At 40.4% G+C, this 17,566-nt stretch overlaps 1 protein-coding gene across 11 annotated transcripts in view; it reads left to right on the forward strand.

The window, feature by feature from the left end:
* The window catches only part of agtpbp1 (ATP/GTP binding carboxypeptidase 1), a 47,059-nt gene that overhangs the window by 16,928 nt on the left and 12,565 nt on the right, over nt 1–17,566 (forward strand). For 7 of the 11 annotated variants that reach the window (XM_046387584.1, XM_046387588.1, XM_046387586.1 and 4 more), the window contains 8 exons: nt 232–376; nt 853–1,003; nt 1,800–1,980; nt 2,199–2,328; nt 2,892–3,023; nt 3,643–3,819; nt 5,135–5,286; nt 8,516–10,793. In XM_046387584.1, the coding sequence (XP_046243540.1) occupies nt 232–376; nt 853–1,003; nt 1,800–1,980; nt 2,199–2,328; nt 2,892–3,023; nt 3,643–3,819; nt 5,135–5,286; nt 8,516–8,696 (1,249 nt within the window). In that variant the 3' untranslated portion in view covers nt 8,697–10,793. Of the gene's footprint in view, nt 1–231; nt 377–852; nt 1,004–1,799; nt 1,981–2,198; nt 2,329–2,891; nt 3,024–3,642; nt 3,820–5,134; nt 5,287–8,515; nt 10,794–17,566 lie in introns of those variants that run through there. The other 4 variants (XM_046387589.1, XM_046387591.1, XM_046387581.1 and 1 more) reach the window with 3 other exon arrangements.

A 17,566-nucleotide genomic window follows, 5' to 3' on the forward strand; every position in this document is an offset into this window, starting at 1 on the left:
CAACATGCACACCTGTGCAATCCAGTATTATTTAATAATTTAATTTCATTTAACTGAATTTACACATTTTCCACAATGCTACCAAAAACAGAACATTATAAACGTAAAGTAGGATTTATGGCAGAGCTCTTGTATTGAATTGTGCAGGTGTACCTAATAAAGTGGCCAGTGTGGGTAATCCATGCTGTATTGTGCAGGTTTTCCTCATGAAATGTGCTTCCTTCTCCACAGGAATCATTTTGCAAGGAGTTCCATTGCTGCTGGTGGTCAAAAAGGAAAATCTTACTACACACTGACCTTCAGCACCAGCTTCAGCCATAAGGATGATGTCTGCTACTTCGCCTATCATTACCCTTACACGTACTCCACTCTTAAGGTAGTTTTACAGTACCACTGTTTACTTTAACCTAGAGAATTAAACAGTGTGTCTGCATATGCTAGCACAGTAATTATTGCTATTCTCCTGATTGCTATTGTCCCCCAGCATAACCCCAGATACACCCGCTTCTTGATACATTTTACTGTTTTGTTTCCAGTGTTTAATCGTTTATATGTCCTTCAGTTATGAGCTCATATAACTACTGCGCTCCCTAAGTACTATACACTCATTATGTCAATAGTTATTTTATTATAATTACACTTTCCCTGCCTTCATCTGGAGTGACTATGCAGAATTGTTTATAAAACCAACATCAGAGAAACCCAGTCTGAATCACTTAATCACAAGTGGCCTAATAAACAGCCAGTGCAACAGTACAACAGTAAAATCATGAAAAGCCAAGAGAGGCTTAAAGGGAAGATGTAGATAATAATGTTAGTAAGTTGAATGTAAAACCATCCCTGTATCCTCAGATGCACCTGTCCAAACTGGAGGCTTTGAGGACCCCTCAGATCTACCTGAGACAGGACATCCTGTGTGAAACCCTGGGGGGAAATTCCTGCCCACTTCTCACCATCACCGCCATGCCAGAGTCCAACTCCAATGATCACATCTGTCAGTTTAGTAAGTAAAACAGTTTAGGTCTTTGTGTGCAGGATTTTCATACATCCTGGAAAAACTGGAAAGCCTTTCAAGTTTCATGGTGTCTCATGGTGCCACTAACTGGAATTATCCAGCTGGTCCATGTGGAAACCAAAAAGTCCTCTGGGTTTTAAAAGCAATCTCAATTCTGGGCACTTTAACCCCTGGCTGTACAGACTCTTACTACTGTATGATATTTTTTTTGTTGTTTGTACCCAGGACTCAATAGTGACAGTGAGCAGATTATCCTGATGAAAGTTAATTGAATTTGAGTCCTTCACATTAAGAAACAGCCAAAATTGTCTCATAAATCATTTTGTTCTCCGGGAAAATAAGTACAACAAAATCATTATCACTAACCACATCTCATCGACATCTTTCAGGGAAAAGAGTAAGTGGACCTCTTTGATCTTAGATTATTTTGTCCCAAATAACCTGCCATTCGTTAGTTAAAGCCTCTCCTGGCCAAGTTGTTAAAGATTTGTGATCCCTCATGCTTGATAGTCCCCCAAAATGTAAAAAAAGAAACTCACTAATAACTGACAGAAAAGTTCCTCTCTCACTAATGCTTGTATGAACATTAGAGTGAATATGACTGCAGGAGAACATCCCTCGGGCATCACGATATGCCAGTGCTTCCCAAATAGGTTTTCTGTTCACTGACGCTCAGCTGTGAAAACTTTAAATTGAAGAATGTTTTTCTTTTCTTTTTTTTTTTTTCTTTTTCAATCTTCCTCTCTGTTTATGCTGTGCTCTCCTCCCTTCTCTCCCTCTTCAGGGAATCGTCCATTGATCTTCCTGTCGGCCAGAGTGCACCCTGGAGAGACGAACGCCAGCTGGGTAATGAAGGGCACGCTGGAGTTTCTGATGGGCACGAGCCCGCTTGCAGCTAGTCTGAGAGAGGGCTACATCTTCAAGATAGTCCCCATGCTCAACCCTGATGGAGTTATAAATGGAAAGTGAGTAAGAAAGAGTCTCGAGAAAGAAATGACTGCGCATCCACAGCTTTCAAATATACACACTGACTGTGCGTACACCTGGGCCTGCACGCTGGTCACAGCTTTATTTATATCTACACACACACACACAGAATCTTGTCTTGAGGTATTCTCTAGCTGTTGCTCTGTTCTTTTCCACTCTACTCTTCTTCTCTTCTGCCGTCTCCTTTCTGCTGTAGTCATCGTTGTTCTCTGAGTGGAGAGGATTTGAATCGCCAGTGGCAGAACCCCAATCCTGAGCTCCACCCCACCATCTACCACACTAAGAGCCTGCTGCAGTACCTTGCACACATACAAAGAGCACCACTGGTATGACCTCTAATCTACTGGACTTAAATTACTTCAGGGCATTTTGCACTTTGCTGCTTCGTCTTTCATTTGGGAAACATAAAGAATCGCTCCTAACTTCTTTGTTAATAGTGGTGCCATTTATCCTGTTCAGCCACATGCTCTGTTTGGCTGCGTGTACAGTAAATTTCACATCAATAAATCACCACATTAGCTTTAACACATGAATGGAATGCAGTTGCCATGTACAGAAGTTTCTACTGGGCCCTGAGCTACACCACTGTTTGTCAGCAAGTTAAATGTAATGGGATGCTGCTTTATGGAAGAGCTGTTTTACTGTGTAAAGGGTGATGACTGTAGAACACAAAGTGAGGCTGCTGTCCATCCTCTGAAAACAGACCCAAGGAAATGTTGTAGTTTTGCATTTATTATTGTTACAGTCACTTATGTAAGCAAGTTTTAAAAGCAGAGGAAGAGGGTATGAAAACAGTTTTGGTTCACTGTGCAGTGCAGTGCAGTGTGCATCAGCTTTCCTCCCTCTGTTTCCTGTTTGGGTGTGTGTGTGTTTGTGTACGAATGCACAGGTGTTTTGCGACTACCACGGTCATTCCAGAAAGAAAAATGTGTTCATGTACGGTTGCAGCGTGAAGGAGACAGTCTGGCAGTCCAACATCAGCGCTACATCCAGTGACTTACAGGAGGATCTCGGATACAGGGTGAACACACATACACGTGTTTAGCACACTTACATTCATGTTGTGTTAAGAACTCTTATTGAAATTCATTTCCTGTGTCACTCAAGAACTTGTTGCACTGTTTTACATCACCTTGCAATATTTGTGCATTTTAAAACAGCATTAGTCACACTATTTGTTAAAATCCTAAATGATCATAACATATCCTTTTTCCTTTTTTCTGCTTAATTTAAATCGGTAATCTATACTTGTAATGATAACTAATCTGTTGGCATTTAAACTTTCCACATGAGCTCTTATTTTACAAACATGCTCAGATTTTATAGATTCACTTTGAATTTTACTCTGCAGTCGGGGAGAGCTTTTTCCTTCCATTCATCAGTCATGTCAAGATCAGGCTGCTGTTTCTCTCTGCATCTGGAAATGCCGAAAATATTTCTCACTGAGCAGAATACTAATAAAGAACCCAGTACGATATAGAGTTTCCTCGTGGACATGTAGCTCTTGGCTTTTTTTTTTTGTTAGACACAGTTATTGGTCCCTACTACTACTAAAATGTACCTCATCATCTGCTCCCTGAAGCACTAATGCACACATACTCACAACATAACATCAAGCATCTTTTCCCCTGTGTTTTCAGGCGCTTCCTAAGATCCTGTCTCAGATCGCCCCAGCCTTCAGCATGGCGAGCTGTAGTTTTGTTGTGGAGCGCTCCAAAGAATCAACTGCTCGCGTTGTTGTGTGGAGAGAGATAGGAGTCCAACGCAGTTACACCATGGAGAGCACGCTCTGTGGTTGTGACCAGGGCAAATATAAAGTGAGCATGTTTTTGCTTTGTTTTTTTTTTGTTTTGTTTTTTTGAGAATGTGAACAGAAGAATATGAAATCCTCAATGTCATGCAGTACATGCAGTATGCTTAATATAAATTTTATATATACATATTTAGAACACTGTGAGACAGTAGTGAGAAATCATAGGAAATTGGAGGAGAGCGAATGGGGAATGACATTCAGTAAAGACCAGGGACACTGAACTTCCTGGTTGGCTACCAGAGTTTGGGTTGGCGACCACAAAGTTTTTGTTATTTGCATTTATAGTAATTAATGGGCTGCAGTATGGGAAAGGGGAAAAACATATCCAGAGCTGTTGTCCTTTATAGCAGAATTGTAATAAAAAATTAACCTGATTGATTGATTGATAATATTAAAAAAATAATAATAACTTGGCTAGTGTGTCCATTTTTATCTTATCTGTTGTACAGGTGTTTTATTTTGTCCACCGCCTGTAAGTGATAGGGAAGTGCCCCTATAGATCTTCCCCGGTGCCACTAGGGGGAGCTGTAATTCTTTTTTCCATTTTCTTTGCTTCACCTCTGCCTTTTCTTCTCCTTTCTTTTGAACCCCTTACCTCTTTTTCTTGTCTCTCTCTATCTTTCCATCCCAGCTGATTTCCTTCCTGCTGAATTCTGCTAATGTAAACATCTTGCATTTTCACAGGCAGTCTAGGGATACTATTTTGGCACAGATAAGCACCCCCACTGGTTTGTGTGGAAGCATTTGTCCAGATGTGCAGGAACTAATGTCTGATTTTGGGCTGCTTATCTGTGTGGTTTGGCCAAGTTTAGTTGTTCCTAGCTCTGCTCTGGGGAAAAAAGATACGTACAAGTTTTCGGGGTTGAGTCGGGGGTAAGCTCTGTGTGTGTGTTCCTGGATGAGCATTCTTTTACTTGTGTCACCGAATAGTGTTGTGAAAACTTTGTTAAGGTTGCAGGTGTGAGTGCATATGCACTTAAATGTGCGTTTCCCGCAAGTGAAATATATTAACATGTTTCCACATGATAAGTTTCTTCAGCGAGTGCTTTCCGACATTGAGAATTGGGGCGTTTGAAGACGGACAACAGCTTCATGCCTTGGCTACAGAACAGAAAAAAAATACCCACAGTAGCCATTTTAAAGTGGATTTTTGCGAGACCTTTGAAATTATTTTTTGAATTTGGCTGTATGATGGAAGTGTGCACACAGTGTATGTGCACATTTTTGTTAGTGTGATGTTTTTGTGTGTTGCAGCTCCTCCCGGTGAATATGCTAGTATTTTAAATTCTCTTTGATGTGCATGTGTGTGTTCCCTTCAGGGTCTACAGATCGGCACCAGAGAGCTGGAAGAGATGGGAGCTCAATTTTGTGTGGCCCTGCTGAGGCTGAAGAGACTGACTGGGATCCGTAACCACCAACACCTGCTGGACCTGGAGAGCGACATCATTGGGACACATTCCAAAGTGGTCAGGTTAGTAAAGTGTAGCATGCTGCAAATTTGCATGCAAGCAAAGCAAAACACTATATGTCATCAAAGATTTTTGTCAAATTTCAGAACTTTTTATTTCTCAGTAGTGTTATTTTCCCTCATGCAACCTGCCCACAGTAGATGAGATTTTAAAAGTGTTTTCTGTTGCAACAAATGCTACTTAGAAATCAGTAAAATGGTTACAGACTATTTTATGTGCACAAAAACCTTCCCCACTGCTAGACTCGTTCCCCCTTGGCACTGATACTTAACGGTGTGACTGTCACTTCGGATCTCCTCTGAAGCACCACTCAAAAAGCAAATGAAGGCTTGTATTTATACAGGGCTGCTGTGAGCATCATTGAAATTCTATCAATGTAGGATGAATATGATGAAAACTCAGGAGTGAGAGGGGAATGGGTATGAATAATTGTCAGCAGTGCCATTATTTCTCTAAGAGAGCATAAAGCAGCCACAAGGTTTTATTTTTTTTCTTTTTCTTTTAAGAAACCATTTACACCTACACATTGAGGTTCTTCAGGGCCACAGTGAGCAGTCGACAGCACAAGATGGAACCGTGTGGATTAAATGCACATGGAACATGCAAACTAGTACACTACCTTCCCGCACAGTCCCTTAGAGCTGGAATATTAAACACAAGATAGGGAAAAAAATAGATTAAAGTGATCAGCGTCAGAGCATGTCCTCATTCAGTTAAGTGCCAGTGCATTCAAGGGGTGGCAGCATTGAATATGTTCTGGAACTGTAAGAAGCACGCTAATCTCACTGTCTGAATCCGTACAATGTATCTTCACATTGTTTGCTATGCCGTGTTTGCTTTGCACCGAAGCATCGGCAGCGATTCATACTGATTCATACGGTGCTGATTATTGCCTTAAAGCTCACATCTGAATTTCCTTGTCCTCCTCATTCTTGATTTTATTTCCTCAGTGTTTGTGCTGCGCGTGTAAAAAAAAAAAAAAAAAGAAAGAAAAAAAAATTATAATGACTGAAAAAATCAGCTGCTTGTCTACCTTCAATTTAGTGCTTCAAAAAGTATTCTGTTCATCGTTGAAAATAAGTAAAATTTTAGTATTTATAATGAAAAAATTATTCCTCAATGTGAGGGTTTCCTGCTTTTCTATCTTTTATGAATGTGAAAATTGTGGGCTCTTAGACTGTTGTTATTTGAATTATTTGTCATAAACAAAACTCAATAAATGTAAAACTATAAAAGCCATAACTGTCCCCTTTGCCACACAGGGTCAAAAGATATATTAATAGAATTTAAGATTTTAAAATCATTTCAAAAATCTGAACACAGACACATCCACACTACTCTTGTACATCCTAACATATGAACACGTACTGTAAATCAAATCTACTCTATTAAAATTCCCTGTTCAGGACTATGAAGTCCACACAAATTAGATTCTGCTTTAGTTCAAATTAATTATTAAACTTGGTCCAACCTAAGATGTGACCACCAAGGTTTTCTTAATTTTTTTTTTTTTGTCTCTGTGCCACAGATTTGTTAAAGCAGTTGATTTGAAAGAATGGCTTTAAACTCAAAACCACTTAATGCTCTTGTCTCTGTCTCTCTTTGTGTCTCTGCTACAAACCCACTCTACTCTCATATTGATATATTCATTCATCATTTATGTGTCTGATCATTAAGGGACTCCAAAAGTGTTCTGGTGCTTGTGTGTTTGCAAGAGTATCCTTTGGGATTTGTTGCTCTCCATCCTGGGTTTATGGTTTTATGCATGGGGCTTGGTGTGCTACCACTTACCATTTAATAGGTCATCATAACAATGATATCGTGGCCATTGGGAGGCAGCTACAAATAACTGGGTGTCTCGGACTGAGTAAATGGACGGGATACGGGCATGGGTGTGTTTCTGTGTGAGTGTAAAGAAGACAGAAAGAGGTGCACATTTGTGAGCATTTGGAGATATGGAGGTTTACTCGTATGTGAGTGAAGATAATGTGATGTACACACATGGATGAGAATATAAAGATGGACTGTATACAGAGAAGGGTAGTTACAGAAAACATAATCCAAAGAGAGAAGAGAGATTGAGTTTGTTTTTTTCTATAATGGCCTGTAATGGTTGACTCACAGCTCTCATTATCTGTTTGGACAATATTCTGTCCATCCACATTATTCCACACACACACACACACACACATTTACTGTACATATACTGACGCACAGTTTCTCCCTCTGTCTCTCCCTCCTGCACTCACACACTGGTGAGCTTGGTGGGAGATCATTGTCTGAGCCCCCCTGATCGACTGTCTCCCTGGGATCACATTTCAGACCATTAACACCATTAAAAACCCACTAAAGCCACTAAAACCTCAAAGAACCAGCAACCATTTAACCATTAAGACCCACAGAAAAAAAAAAACCCCACACCAGCTTCACCAGTCCGAGCACACAAGCACAGTTTTGTTTCAAGTGTCTGTTATGATTTTAAAATACATTTTGTTATGTAGAATATTGTAGCTGATTCACTGTTTTGTTTTGAAAATTCTGAAATGTTTTTGTTTCATTTTGTCTTGATTTAGACCTGGAAAAATGATTTGATCAGTCAATCTACAAAAAATTAATTTGGATAATTAATGAGTTGTTTCTGATTCTTGTGGTTAGATTGGTTGCTTTTCTCTACTGAATTTTTGACTCTTAGTAAGGCAAAAAAAAAAAGACATAAAAAAGACATTTGGAGACATCACCTTCAGATTTCTGACATTTGTCACCTTTCATTAACCAAATGTATTAATTCACTAAAGACATCATAAGCCGAATATAATATTTATCCCAATAAACTGACATAAGTTTATTTTGAATCAGTGCTATGTTTGGGGTCTCTGTGCTTTCAAGAAACGAGCTTCTCGGCAGTTCATTTTTAAGGACCGTGAAACCATTTCAGATGCATTTTCATGGCTGTTTTACTCTGAAATCAGAGAGCTCTTAGCGACTCTGAGTTCAGCTCGAGTGACGAAGTGAAGAACAGCATTATGAGAGTTATGGGAAATACAGTATATGTGAGTGAAGACGTGTATTTGTTTTTACGTGCTTTAAAAATGCTTAGCATTTATTGAATAGTTTCTCAAAATAACCCATGCAGAAATGTACATTGAAATTTAAGATATGAATAGACATCGGTGATGCAATGTGCCTTTTCTACAGTCCTGAAAAGCTGAAAGTGTCTGTTTTGTTATCCAGCAGCAGCCCCACCACCTACGTGATGGAGGAAGACGAGCCGTCCTTTCTGGAGGCGATAGACTACAGTGCTGAGAGCAACGACGAGGATGGCGAGCCTGAAAACGAGCAAGGCAGCGAAGTCCAGGAGAATCCCGATCTCCACGATCACCTGTCGGACTCTGAGACAAATCACAGGGAGTAACCCCTGAGGTGTTCATCTCCTCTACACTTGGCGGTTTTGAAGATTTCACGAGTAAAATCGGTCCACACTTCTCACTTTGACTCTTGAATAAATAAGTTACATTTACAAATGACCCTATTATGTAGACAAATAATTATGATATGTAGGCTACACCATTTGGTGCTCCTTTCCCAACTGAAGGTGCAAACTTCACCTACCTTTCACTTCAGATAGAATGCATTTCAGTGAATGTTGTCACTCTTTACTGTCATACTATAACTAACTTTCATGAAGTGTAACCCCTGACCTCAGGCACCATATAGCCTCTGAGATTCACATATAGCTAGCCAGAGCAGCAAGCAGCAGGCACCACTGATCCTTAACTTGTCCACTTGCTCATTTTCCACAGCTGATCTGCCCGATGAGGCTGTGGTGGTGTAATAGAGCCAGTGGCTTCTCTAGGTACTGTGTTTGAAACCTCTCTCATCACCTGTGACGCTGTGTTTTGATCAAAACACTCCTGGTGATTGAGTCAAACTGGGTCTCCCCCACTGACCAGCTAAGAGATCCAACCAACCTGCCTTTGTATCTCCCTTTTCCTTTCAGTGGTCTCACCCTGCACTATAAGTTTTTACTCCTTTTGTTGGCTTGGGCCTTTGTGTCCTTTCTTGCTTGCCTCCTTCCTTCCCTCCCTCTTCCCTTTTTTTTTCTGACAAGCCAAGGTGTCTAAATGGGATGCAGGGATGACCAAACAGCACCATAAGTCGTAGCACAGATGCAGGTTAATCATCCCGGGTTTCATATGTAGAAAAACCCACTCAGATGTATCCACACTTGAGTTGTGACCTCACTTTCTCTCCCGTCTTCAGCTGCAGTGCACGTGGTCCGATCGCCCATGTGCTGTTTGCCTTGCTTTATCCAAAACGGAAGCTATTCATATCACTCAAATGTAGAATGTTCACGTCTTTATCAAGACATTCTTTGTATTATACCTGAAATGCACATATGATCACTCACCACAAACTAACCAACACCGAGTAAAGTGTCTTGGTCAGTAAAAACATGAAGATGGAATGTAAAACATCCCCATGCACTTTTGGTGTTTTCATTGTTTTTAATAACAGACAGTATTATAATGTCAGACGAGGCAGTAGTTAACAAGACGCATGAGCTGCAGAGAGCAGAAAACACTTTTGCACTTTGGATATTCACTGTACACGCAAAACAAAGAGTGACAGAAACTGAATGAGAGTGAAATATCACTTTACTAATTCAGTCACCTCATTAGGTTGAAGTTCTGGGAGCTCAGCCCAAAGCTGATGGCAACATTGCTGTGATGTTTTGAACAAAAAAACACAAATATTGTACTGGACTTTTGTTTCCTTTTTATCTGTTTGTCAAACCCCATGTGTACATTTTGTGGAATTGTTTAGGACAGACCCATGCATAACAGATGGTGCTTTATATTGAGAAAGCAATGCGTTGCATTATTTCTTTTTTCTTTTTTTTTTTACATTCATAGAGATGAGGTACATTTGTGTTGGATTTGTATAGCTAGCGCATGGCAGTTTTCTGTGGTTTTTATTTTGTAATTTATGAAGTATCGTTTCTGGGATGCAAACCTGTGTATATATGAGACATTTTGAGTGTGTGAGTGCAAGTGTGTGTGTGTGTGCGTGCAGCAATTTTAAGTTATTACATTATTCAGCTCAGCTAATACTCTAACAGCATGTTTCATCTTTCAATTTGATTATCCCCTCTCACTCTCCACCCAATCATTTTGTCTCTCTCTCCTTCCCTCTAACCTCTTTCATTCCCTCGTTTTCTGTCTTTCTCTTGGCTCTCCCCTCTTAAATTTTACTCATGGACATCCTTACAAACCCAGGGAAGTCTCTGTTCTGTGTAAATGTGTGTGTGTAACAGATATATCATGTGAAATAATGTTGGTACTTTGTGAGAACTGCGTGTGCTCTTGAATCTGTTTGTCTGTAGCAGTTTATGTCGACACTGGGCTACTTTTGCTTTATGTTTGTTTGGAGGTAAACATTTTAAGTTGATTGTAACGCAGGAAATGGAAGCTAAGAGTGAACATGGGAAATAAAATGTGAATGTGGTAAACAGCTGTATTTTGTTTATTTCTCTTAGTATGAAACATTACATGCTTTTCCACTGCAAGGATGAATTATTTTTCTTTTAAGTCTCAACTTTACATTAAGTTCACTTAGTGTTTTTTTTTTTTTTCCCTGATGGAGACCTTTTCTCAAACTTAAAATAATTGTAATGGATCCTAACTGAGTTATGAGGAGCAGTGCTGTGATTGGCCGAGCTAACCAAACACGTAAAGGAGGGACAAATGTTGTTCTTGCAACCCGGTCTTATTTTCATAGGTGTCGCTGATTTTAGATAATCGGGTTAAACTGGATATAAGCAACGTGATGGACAGGTTTATTATTTATTTTATGGGTTTTGCATGCCTTAGGTGAGGATATAGTTGTAGCATGACAAATCAGCTTCATCTCTTCAAGAACAGGATCACATTACTGACATGCACACACATACCTTTGAAGCAGTGCCCTTTTAATGTAAATGATGGAGAAAAAAAATCCACATTACTCCTTTTGTGCGAAAATTGATTTCACTGTTTAACCAAAGCAAAGCTAATACGAAGCTTCAACAGGCTGAGTTGGGCAAAGTTCCTGTCACTGCTCAGCAAGCAAATAATCATCATTCTTCTATCTATTAATCTAATTTCTGTCTGCAATGAACAAAACACACAGTAATGTAGGCTGATGTATCAGATGTGTTTTTAGGGTGATAAAAAGATATCTATTTTGCTCCCAGGAAAGTACAGCAGTTCGAACATCCCATGCTTTGTCCTCAGTCATCCTCAGTTCAGTCTTGTGGACAAAGAAGGCATCGAGAGACGTAAAACTGTCTTTTTGTGTCAATCAAAACTATGACATAAGCCTGACCATTAACCCATGAAACACATTAACACCTCTGGTATGAGCACCACTACCCAGTGAAGTCAACACAGCACTGTGGTGCTCATACCAGGTTTGGTTAGAGCTGATTGATTTCTGCGCTAGTAGAGCACAAGTAGATTCTCAGTCACTTCATGTCAGTGGCAGAGTTGCATAAGCATTTGTTTAGCATTGTACCTCAACTGCTTAAGTGCCCCTGAGAAACCTAAAAGAAATGAGCAGAGAGAGAGGGGGGCAACAAAAAGGCAACACAAATGTCTTTAAAAAGAAGTACTGTATGATGCTGAATGTAAATGGATATAAATGGACAGAAGGAAGCAGAGGACAAAAGTAAGAAATGGCAGCGAGAGAGAGTGAAAGCAGGAGCGGAAGAAAAACAGGAGGATGAGAGGAATTTGGAGAAGTGGAGGAGAATGTTAATCTGAGGAAGGCTGCGTAGAGAGAAAAGCTCTTTTCCTCTCTAAGCCCCACGCCCTCACTTCCTGTCCCTGCTGTCAATCAGAGCAACTGAAGTGCATCAGACAAAAGACCTCCCCATACACACACACACACACACACACACACACACACACACACCCTCCAACCACCACCACAAACACCAATGAACCAATTAAGTGTTCTGGTCACAGGCCTGAAAGTGTGTGTGTGTGTGTGTGTGTGTGTGTGTGTGGTGGAAGGATTTGAACTTCTGCTGTATGTTTCTCATGTTAATCAGAGACCCCTAATTAGAAATCTCTCTCCCTCTGTCTCTGTCTGTCTCATGCATTCGTGCAGGCACTCTGCCCAGCCTCCATCCTCACACTGACGAGCTTATTTCTGTAGTCTAAGTGTGGCTCTGTGGGCCTCTAATAGCGTAGCCAATTAGTGCCAGTGTCCGACTTGGCTGCTTCTCTAACTCACTGGTGGTCCCACTGAGGGACAGAATGGCTCCTCTGAAAAGGTACAAGTCCACAAAGAACAGCCTGACAAAGACATGTGTGTATAAGCTGCATGTCACAGCAGCACACAAAACTGGAAAATCTGTGTGTCTGTGTATGTGCATGCGGGTGTATTTGGTCTCTTTGTAATTTGGCATCCAAATTCCTCAATAAAGAGTTAAGCAGTATGAGCTGCAGCACATTGTGAGAGGGAGAAGTGCTTTTCAAGATGGTTGAATGGTTCAAAATGGTGCCATTAACACTAAAGGTACATCAACTTGACACCATTTTTTTTCGTGCCGTCCGACAATATGTGGCTTTTACCACGTCTAATAATAATAACAATAATAACCTTCATGAGTGTTTTAATTTCCATTTTTCCCATTTTTCCCTTTATGTCATAAAGTGAAAGTCTCTTATAGAGATCAACATCACAAGAGAAAGAAATGCAAGTGACATAAAGAGGCGAAAACAACTGACACACTACAGTCCATATGAGCAGCTATGAGTTTCCACAACTATCACAATAATAAAAGACTTGGAAAGGAGAGGAAACCAACTCGACGCAGGTGCACAAGTTGCACAAATGAAAATTAGTTTTCAGTATGAGATGCAAAGTTACTGATGTTACTGAGGTCGCCAGACAAATGTCAGTTTAGAGGCTGCATTAGAGTTTGAGGTCCTCACTTCTTTAGTTTTAACTGTGGAAATGCAAGCAAAGTTTTTTAGCTGTATATGAGGTTGAATGGAAATACGGGCACAAAGACGTCTGTAGAAAAGCCACACATAAAACCTTAAAATCAATTCCAAAATGAACTGGAAATTAAAGCTAATGTTTATCTCTTCTGTTCTTAATATCACTACTTCTCTTTAGAAGTTAAACGGGGTTTAGTATTGCAGTATTTCAATTTAGTATTAAACGTCCAGAAAGTTGAACTTAAGAGAGATTTCTTTTTTGTTTTGTTTTGTTTCTAAAAAAATGGACAACTTTAAGACAGCAGATACTGAGTTATTCTTACTTTCAGGCTCCTTTAAGGTCATAGCATGCTATAGGTCTTACAGTTCTCATACTGCAACTCAACAGTATCTTTCAGTAAACCCTCCCTCCCTCCTAAATGTCCTGTTTGAATGCATTTTCTCTGTAAAATGAATGTCACATTCGTGGAATGTCCCTTTAATATTTAACATTCAGTAGAAGAATCAGTTGATGGCACACAACTGAATAAACATTTAACCATTTTACCTTCTGTAAATACATGTGAATTAAAGCCAGAGTTGCTTTTGTTTAGATGACAAACGTAAAATCAAAATACAAAGCTCCTGCTTCAAGGGAACAGGGTGTCATAGATAGCATCTCTCACTAGGGGGAGCCACATTTGATTGCGTTCCCATAAAGTCTGTGCTTTATGTGCTTTTTGTAAACAGTATGCGAACACAACAGTCCAAACATGGTGGGCTTTTGTTCGTGTGTGTGTGTTTAAGTGTGTGTGTGTGTGTGTGTGTGTGTGTGTGTGTGTATGTGCGCACTGTAGAGGACAGAAATTGCAGCTGTTGATGAACTGACAGAAGACAGTTTGACACAGATAACAGATGCAAACACACCACGTTAAAAACCAAATGCCCTGCAAACATTTTTTACAGAAGCTCACATGGAACCACTTTCTCTTTTGCATATCAATAGCTCTAGATAGTAGACACACACACACACACACACACACACACAGACATAATTGGTTACGTAGGGAGCTGAGCCAAGTTGCACCTCTCGTTGCCGTGGTAACCAGAGAGACTGATTTTTCTAGAAGCACTTACTCACATCCCGTCTGTTATTCACTTGTTTGTTCATTCATTCCTCCTTTTAGCCTTTCTTTGTACAACTCTCTGCTTTTCTCTCTCTCTCTCTCTCTCTCTCTCTCTCTCTCTCTCTCTCTCTCTCTCTCTCTGGGTGCTTTTCAGCCCATTTCTATTCCCACCTCTCCTCCAATGAGATGCCCTCTTAGCATGCATATGCAAATGAGGCAGACTTGAAACCAATTAAAGCGCTGAACAACAAGCAGCACTGTGTCCTCAGTGGTTGGACACGGAGACAGTGGCTCAGACCCGCCTGACAAAACATCTAAACAGGAACAGTGTGTGTGCAATTCAACTCTCACAGTCAGGCAAAGGACCTGATGTGATCATTTCATATGTATATGTTAACTCCTTTCACAGCCAAATGCAACATTGCTTCACAGTCCATCTCTTTCCACTCATTTTCTATCTCATCCTTTGCCTCTTTTCCTGGACCCCCCTTCTCGACGCCTCCACAGCTCTCTCTCTCCAGGGTGTATCATGTTATCATTGGCCAGCAAGGCAGGAAACAGGAAGTCTGTATTGCTCCATGGACAAGAAATGGACAAAACACACACATACTCCACATACACACATCTCTACATCAAATGGCCCTACTGTCCAGATCATCATAAATCTACGTATATACTGTTTATATTATTTGAAAAGGTATTTGTGTGAAAACGTCTCAACTGCAGCGAAGTGATACACATTGCAGATTGCCCCACTACAACACAACTGTGATGTTATCATGTGGAAATTAGAGAAGACTGAGCCTAACCAAGATCTCTTTTTTTTTTTTGCCTGAAATGTTCTTGTCTTGCATCAAGACTGAGTACAAACAGGTTTAGTCGATATAAACAAAGAGAATTCAAGGTGTAAATGTGGGGGAAATTGTAGAGGGGGACAGAGGAAGACAGGGAATTTAAAAAGATTCAGACATTTGGATGGGGGAAAACAACAGGAAGACAAAAGTGCTGAGAATGAGAGGACGGGACAGCTCTATACTCATGTGTCAGCTTTCTGCCAGAGAGAGAGAGAGATGGTGAAAGAAAAGAAAGACAAAGAGACAGCAACCTCTATAGTCCTGCATCAGCGTCCAGTCAGACCCGAGACCAAGGCGACTCGGGGACGTCAATGGATGGACGCCAGCAAGGTCAACAGCCATAACCTTCAGGTTAATACAGTTACTTACTACACACTAAACACACTATGCACATGTATGCAGAAAACACAGAGACACACTTAACATAAGGCATAAAGCACAGTAAGTTCAAGGGATGCCGGAGTAGAGGCAGCACAGTAGACATAATACTAATGAACGTGGTGAAACAGAGAGTGAGTGGTGATGATAGATCCAGAGAGGCACAGACACAGACAGACTGGCACACACACTGTCTCAAGAGTGTAATTAATATGTAACTTAAAGAACGTCTGCTATAGATATGAGTGCAGGAATCTCTTGCATCCTGGTCTTTATCCTCCTGTTTTGTTTTGTTTTTCTTTTTTCCTCAGTGGCCATGAGAGCTCAATGCACTGCAGCCAAAGAAAACACATAGCAATGGAGAAAACACATTCTGCAATCTGACACACGCTCACTCAAACACACATAAAAATATAAACAAACCACAACCAAATCTTGTAAGATCATACAGGAAAACTCATCCATAAACTGCTTGTTAACGACGACCCTGCTGTTAACCACATGTACATTTATGTTAGCTGCTGGTTAATCGCCTCCGTTTTTTGGAAAAACAAACAACAATAGCAAAAAAAAAAACCCAAAAAAACAACTTATAATCAGATTTAACACAAATTTAACCTTTGAGTCGCTTGTCCAAATTTTCGAGTGCAGTTCCCTTCTTTATCATCTTGGTGTGGCAAGCTGTAATGAGCTCAGTGCTGCCCCCTGAGGCTAGGCTGTCGACCTGCAGCTGTGATGGATGTTTTTCCCACAGTGGCCACAAGAGGCAACAATAAGCCAGTTCTACAGTTAAACATACTCAAACAAGTGATTTAAAGGTGAGATTTGTATATGTTGCTACAAAAGTGAACATCAGTAAGCGTCTATACTCGGTCATGCTTTCTTTTTTTTTGCACTTTGTTATACTTCATATGTGTTGTCAAATTGGTGGAGAGCTTTTCTTCATTTGCTTGTGTGTTGTTGATTAGCATGTGTTTTTTTTTCTTAAGGTGCAGTGTAATGTTTCACGGCCACCATCCTTCAATGTGTGTGTGCATCTAAACTGTTAATGTAAGAATGCAAACAGTAAAGTGACAGAAAGTCAGTTTTTACAACACCCATTCTTTCTGTGTGCATGAGCTTATATCCCAGCCTTCACTTGACAGAAGTGATTGAGAGATGGATGATGAAGGAAACAGACAATAGTTGAGCAGTAGCAAGGAGACCGCTGGGAATTCAGGTGTGTGACAAGTGACAGACAGGCTTGTTTAAGACCTGAGCATCTCTGACCCAACCGATCAATCAAAAACGCCTTTTCAGAGTCTTCAGATTTACCATGACTGTAAATATATGGAGGTGAATTATGGTTTCCTCCAGGGTTGTTTCTCAAAACAAAGAGGATATGTGACATCATTTCTGCTAATGCTCTGTCGTCTGCCCTGAGCTGTCAATCAAAACTCTAATCCAACAAAGACAAAAACATGTGACCTCTTGTGCAACCCCAGAGGTTGACTGAGTGACTCTCGGGGTAATGGGTAGCTTCCAAATCCATCAGCAAGAAGAAAAAAAGCAACCGTGTGATGCTCCTTCAAGATTTAGGAGGTAATTTAAGGACTGAGGCAGGCAGCCGGTGCTCGACTGCCTCAATTGACAGGAGAGTTTGTTATCGATGCAGAAGGCAGAGATGGGATGAGGAGTGAATTCCTGACTGATGGAGGCTTCAAAGCACTTTGGTATGTTAAGAGCAAAGACTCACAGGAGCCACAGTACCTCAGAGTGTGTGTACAATACAACAAACTCCACTGAACCCAAATATGTGAAGCTGACAAAAAAAAATAAAAATAAAAAGCCGAGCCGGATTCTAGCTTATTGACTTCGTTCAAAAGCCAGCTTAAGAACTTGAATTTCGTTTGTCATATAAAAAAATCTGCTTTGTTGGATTCATTTTTACTTTGTCTAACGAGAAAAGGTGCATAT

The sequence above is a fragment of the Scatophagus argus genome, chromosome 4 (assembly GCF_020382885.2).
Source record: "Scatophagus argus isolate fScaArg1 chromosome 4, fScaArg1.pri, whole genome shotgun sequence".
In the NCBI taxonomy this organism is placed as follows: domain Eukaryota; kingdom Metazoa; phylum Chordata; class Actinopteri; family Scatophagidae; genus Scatophagus; species Scatophagus argus.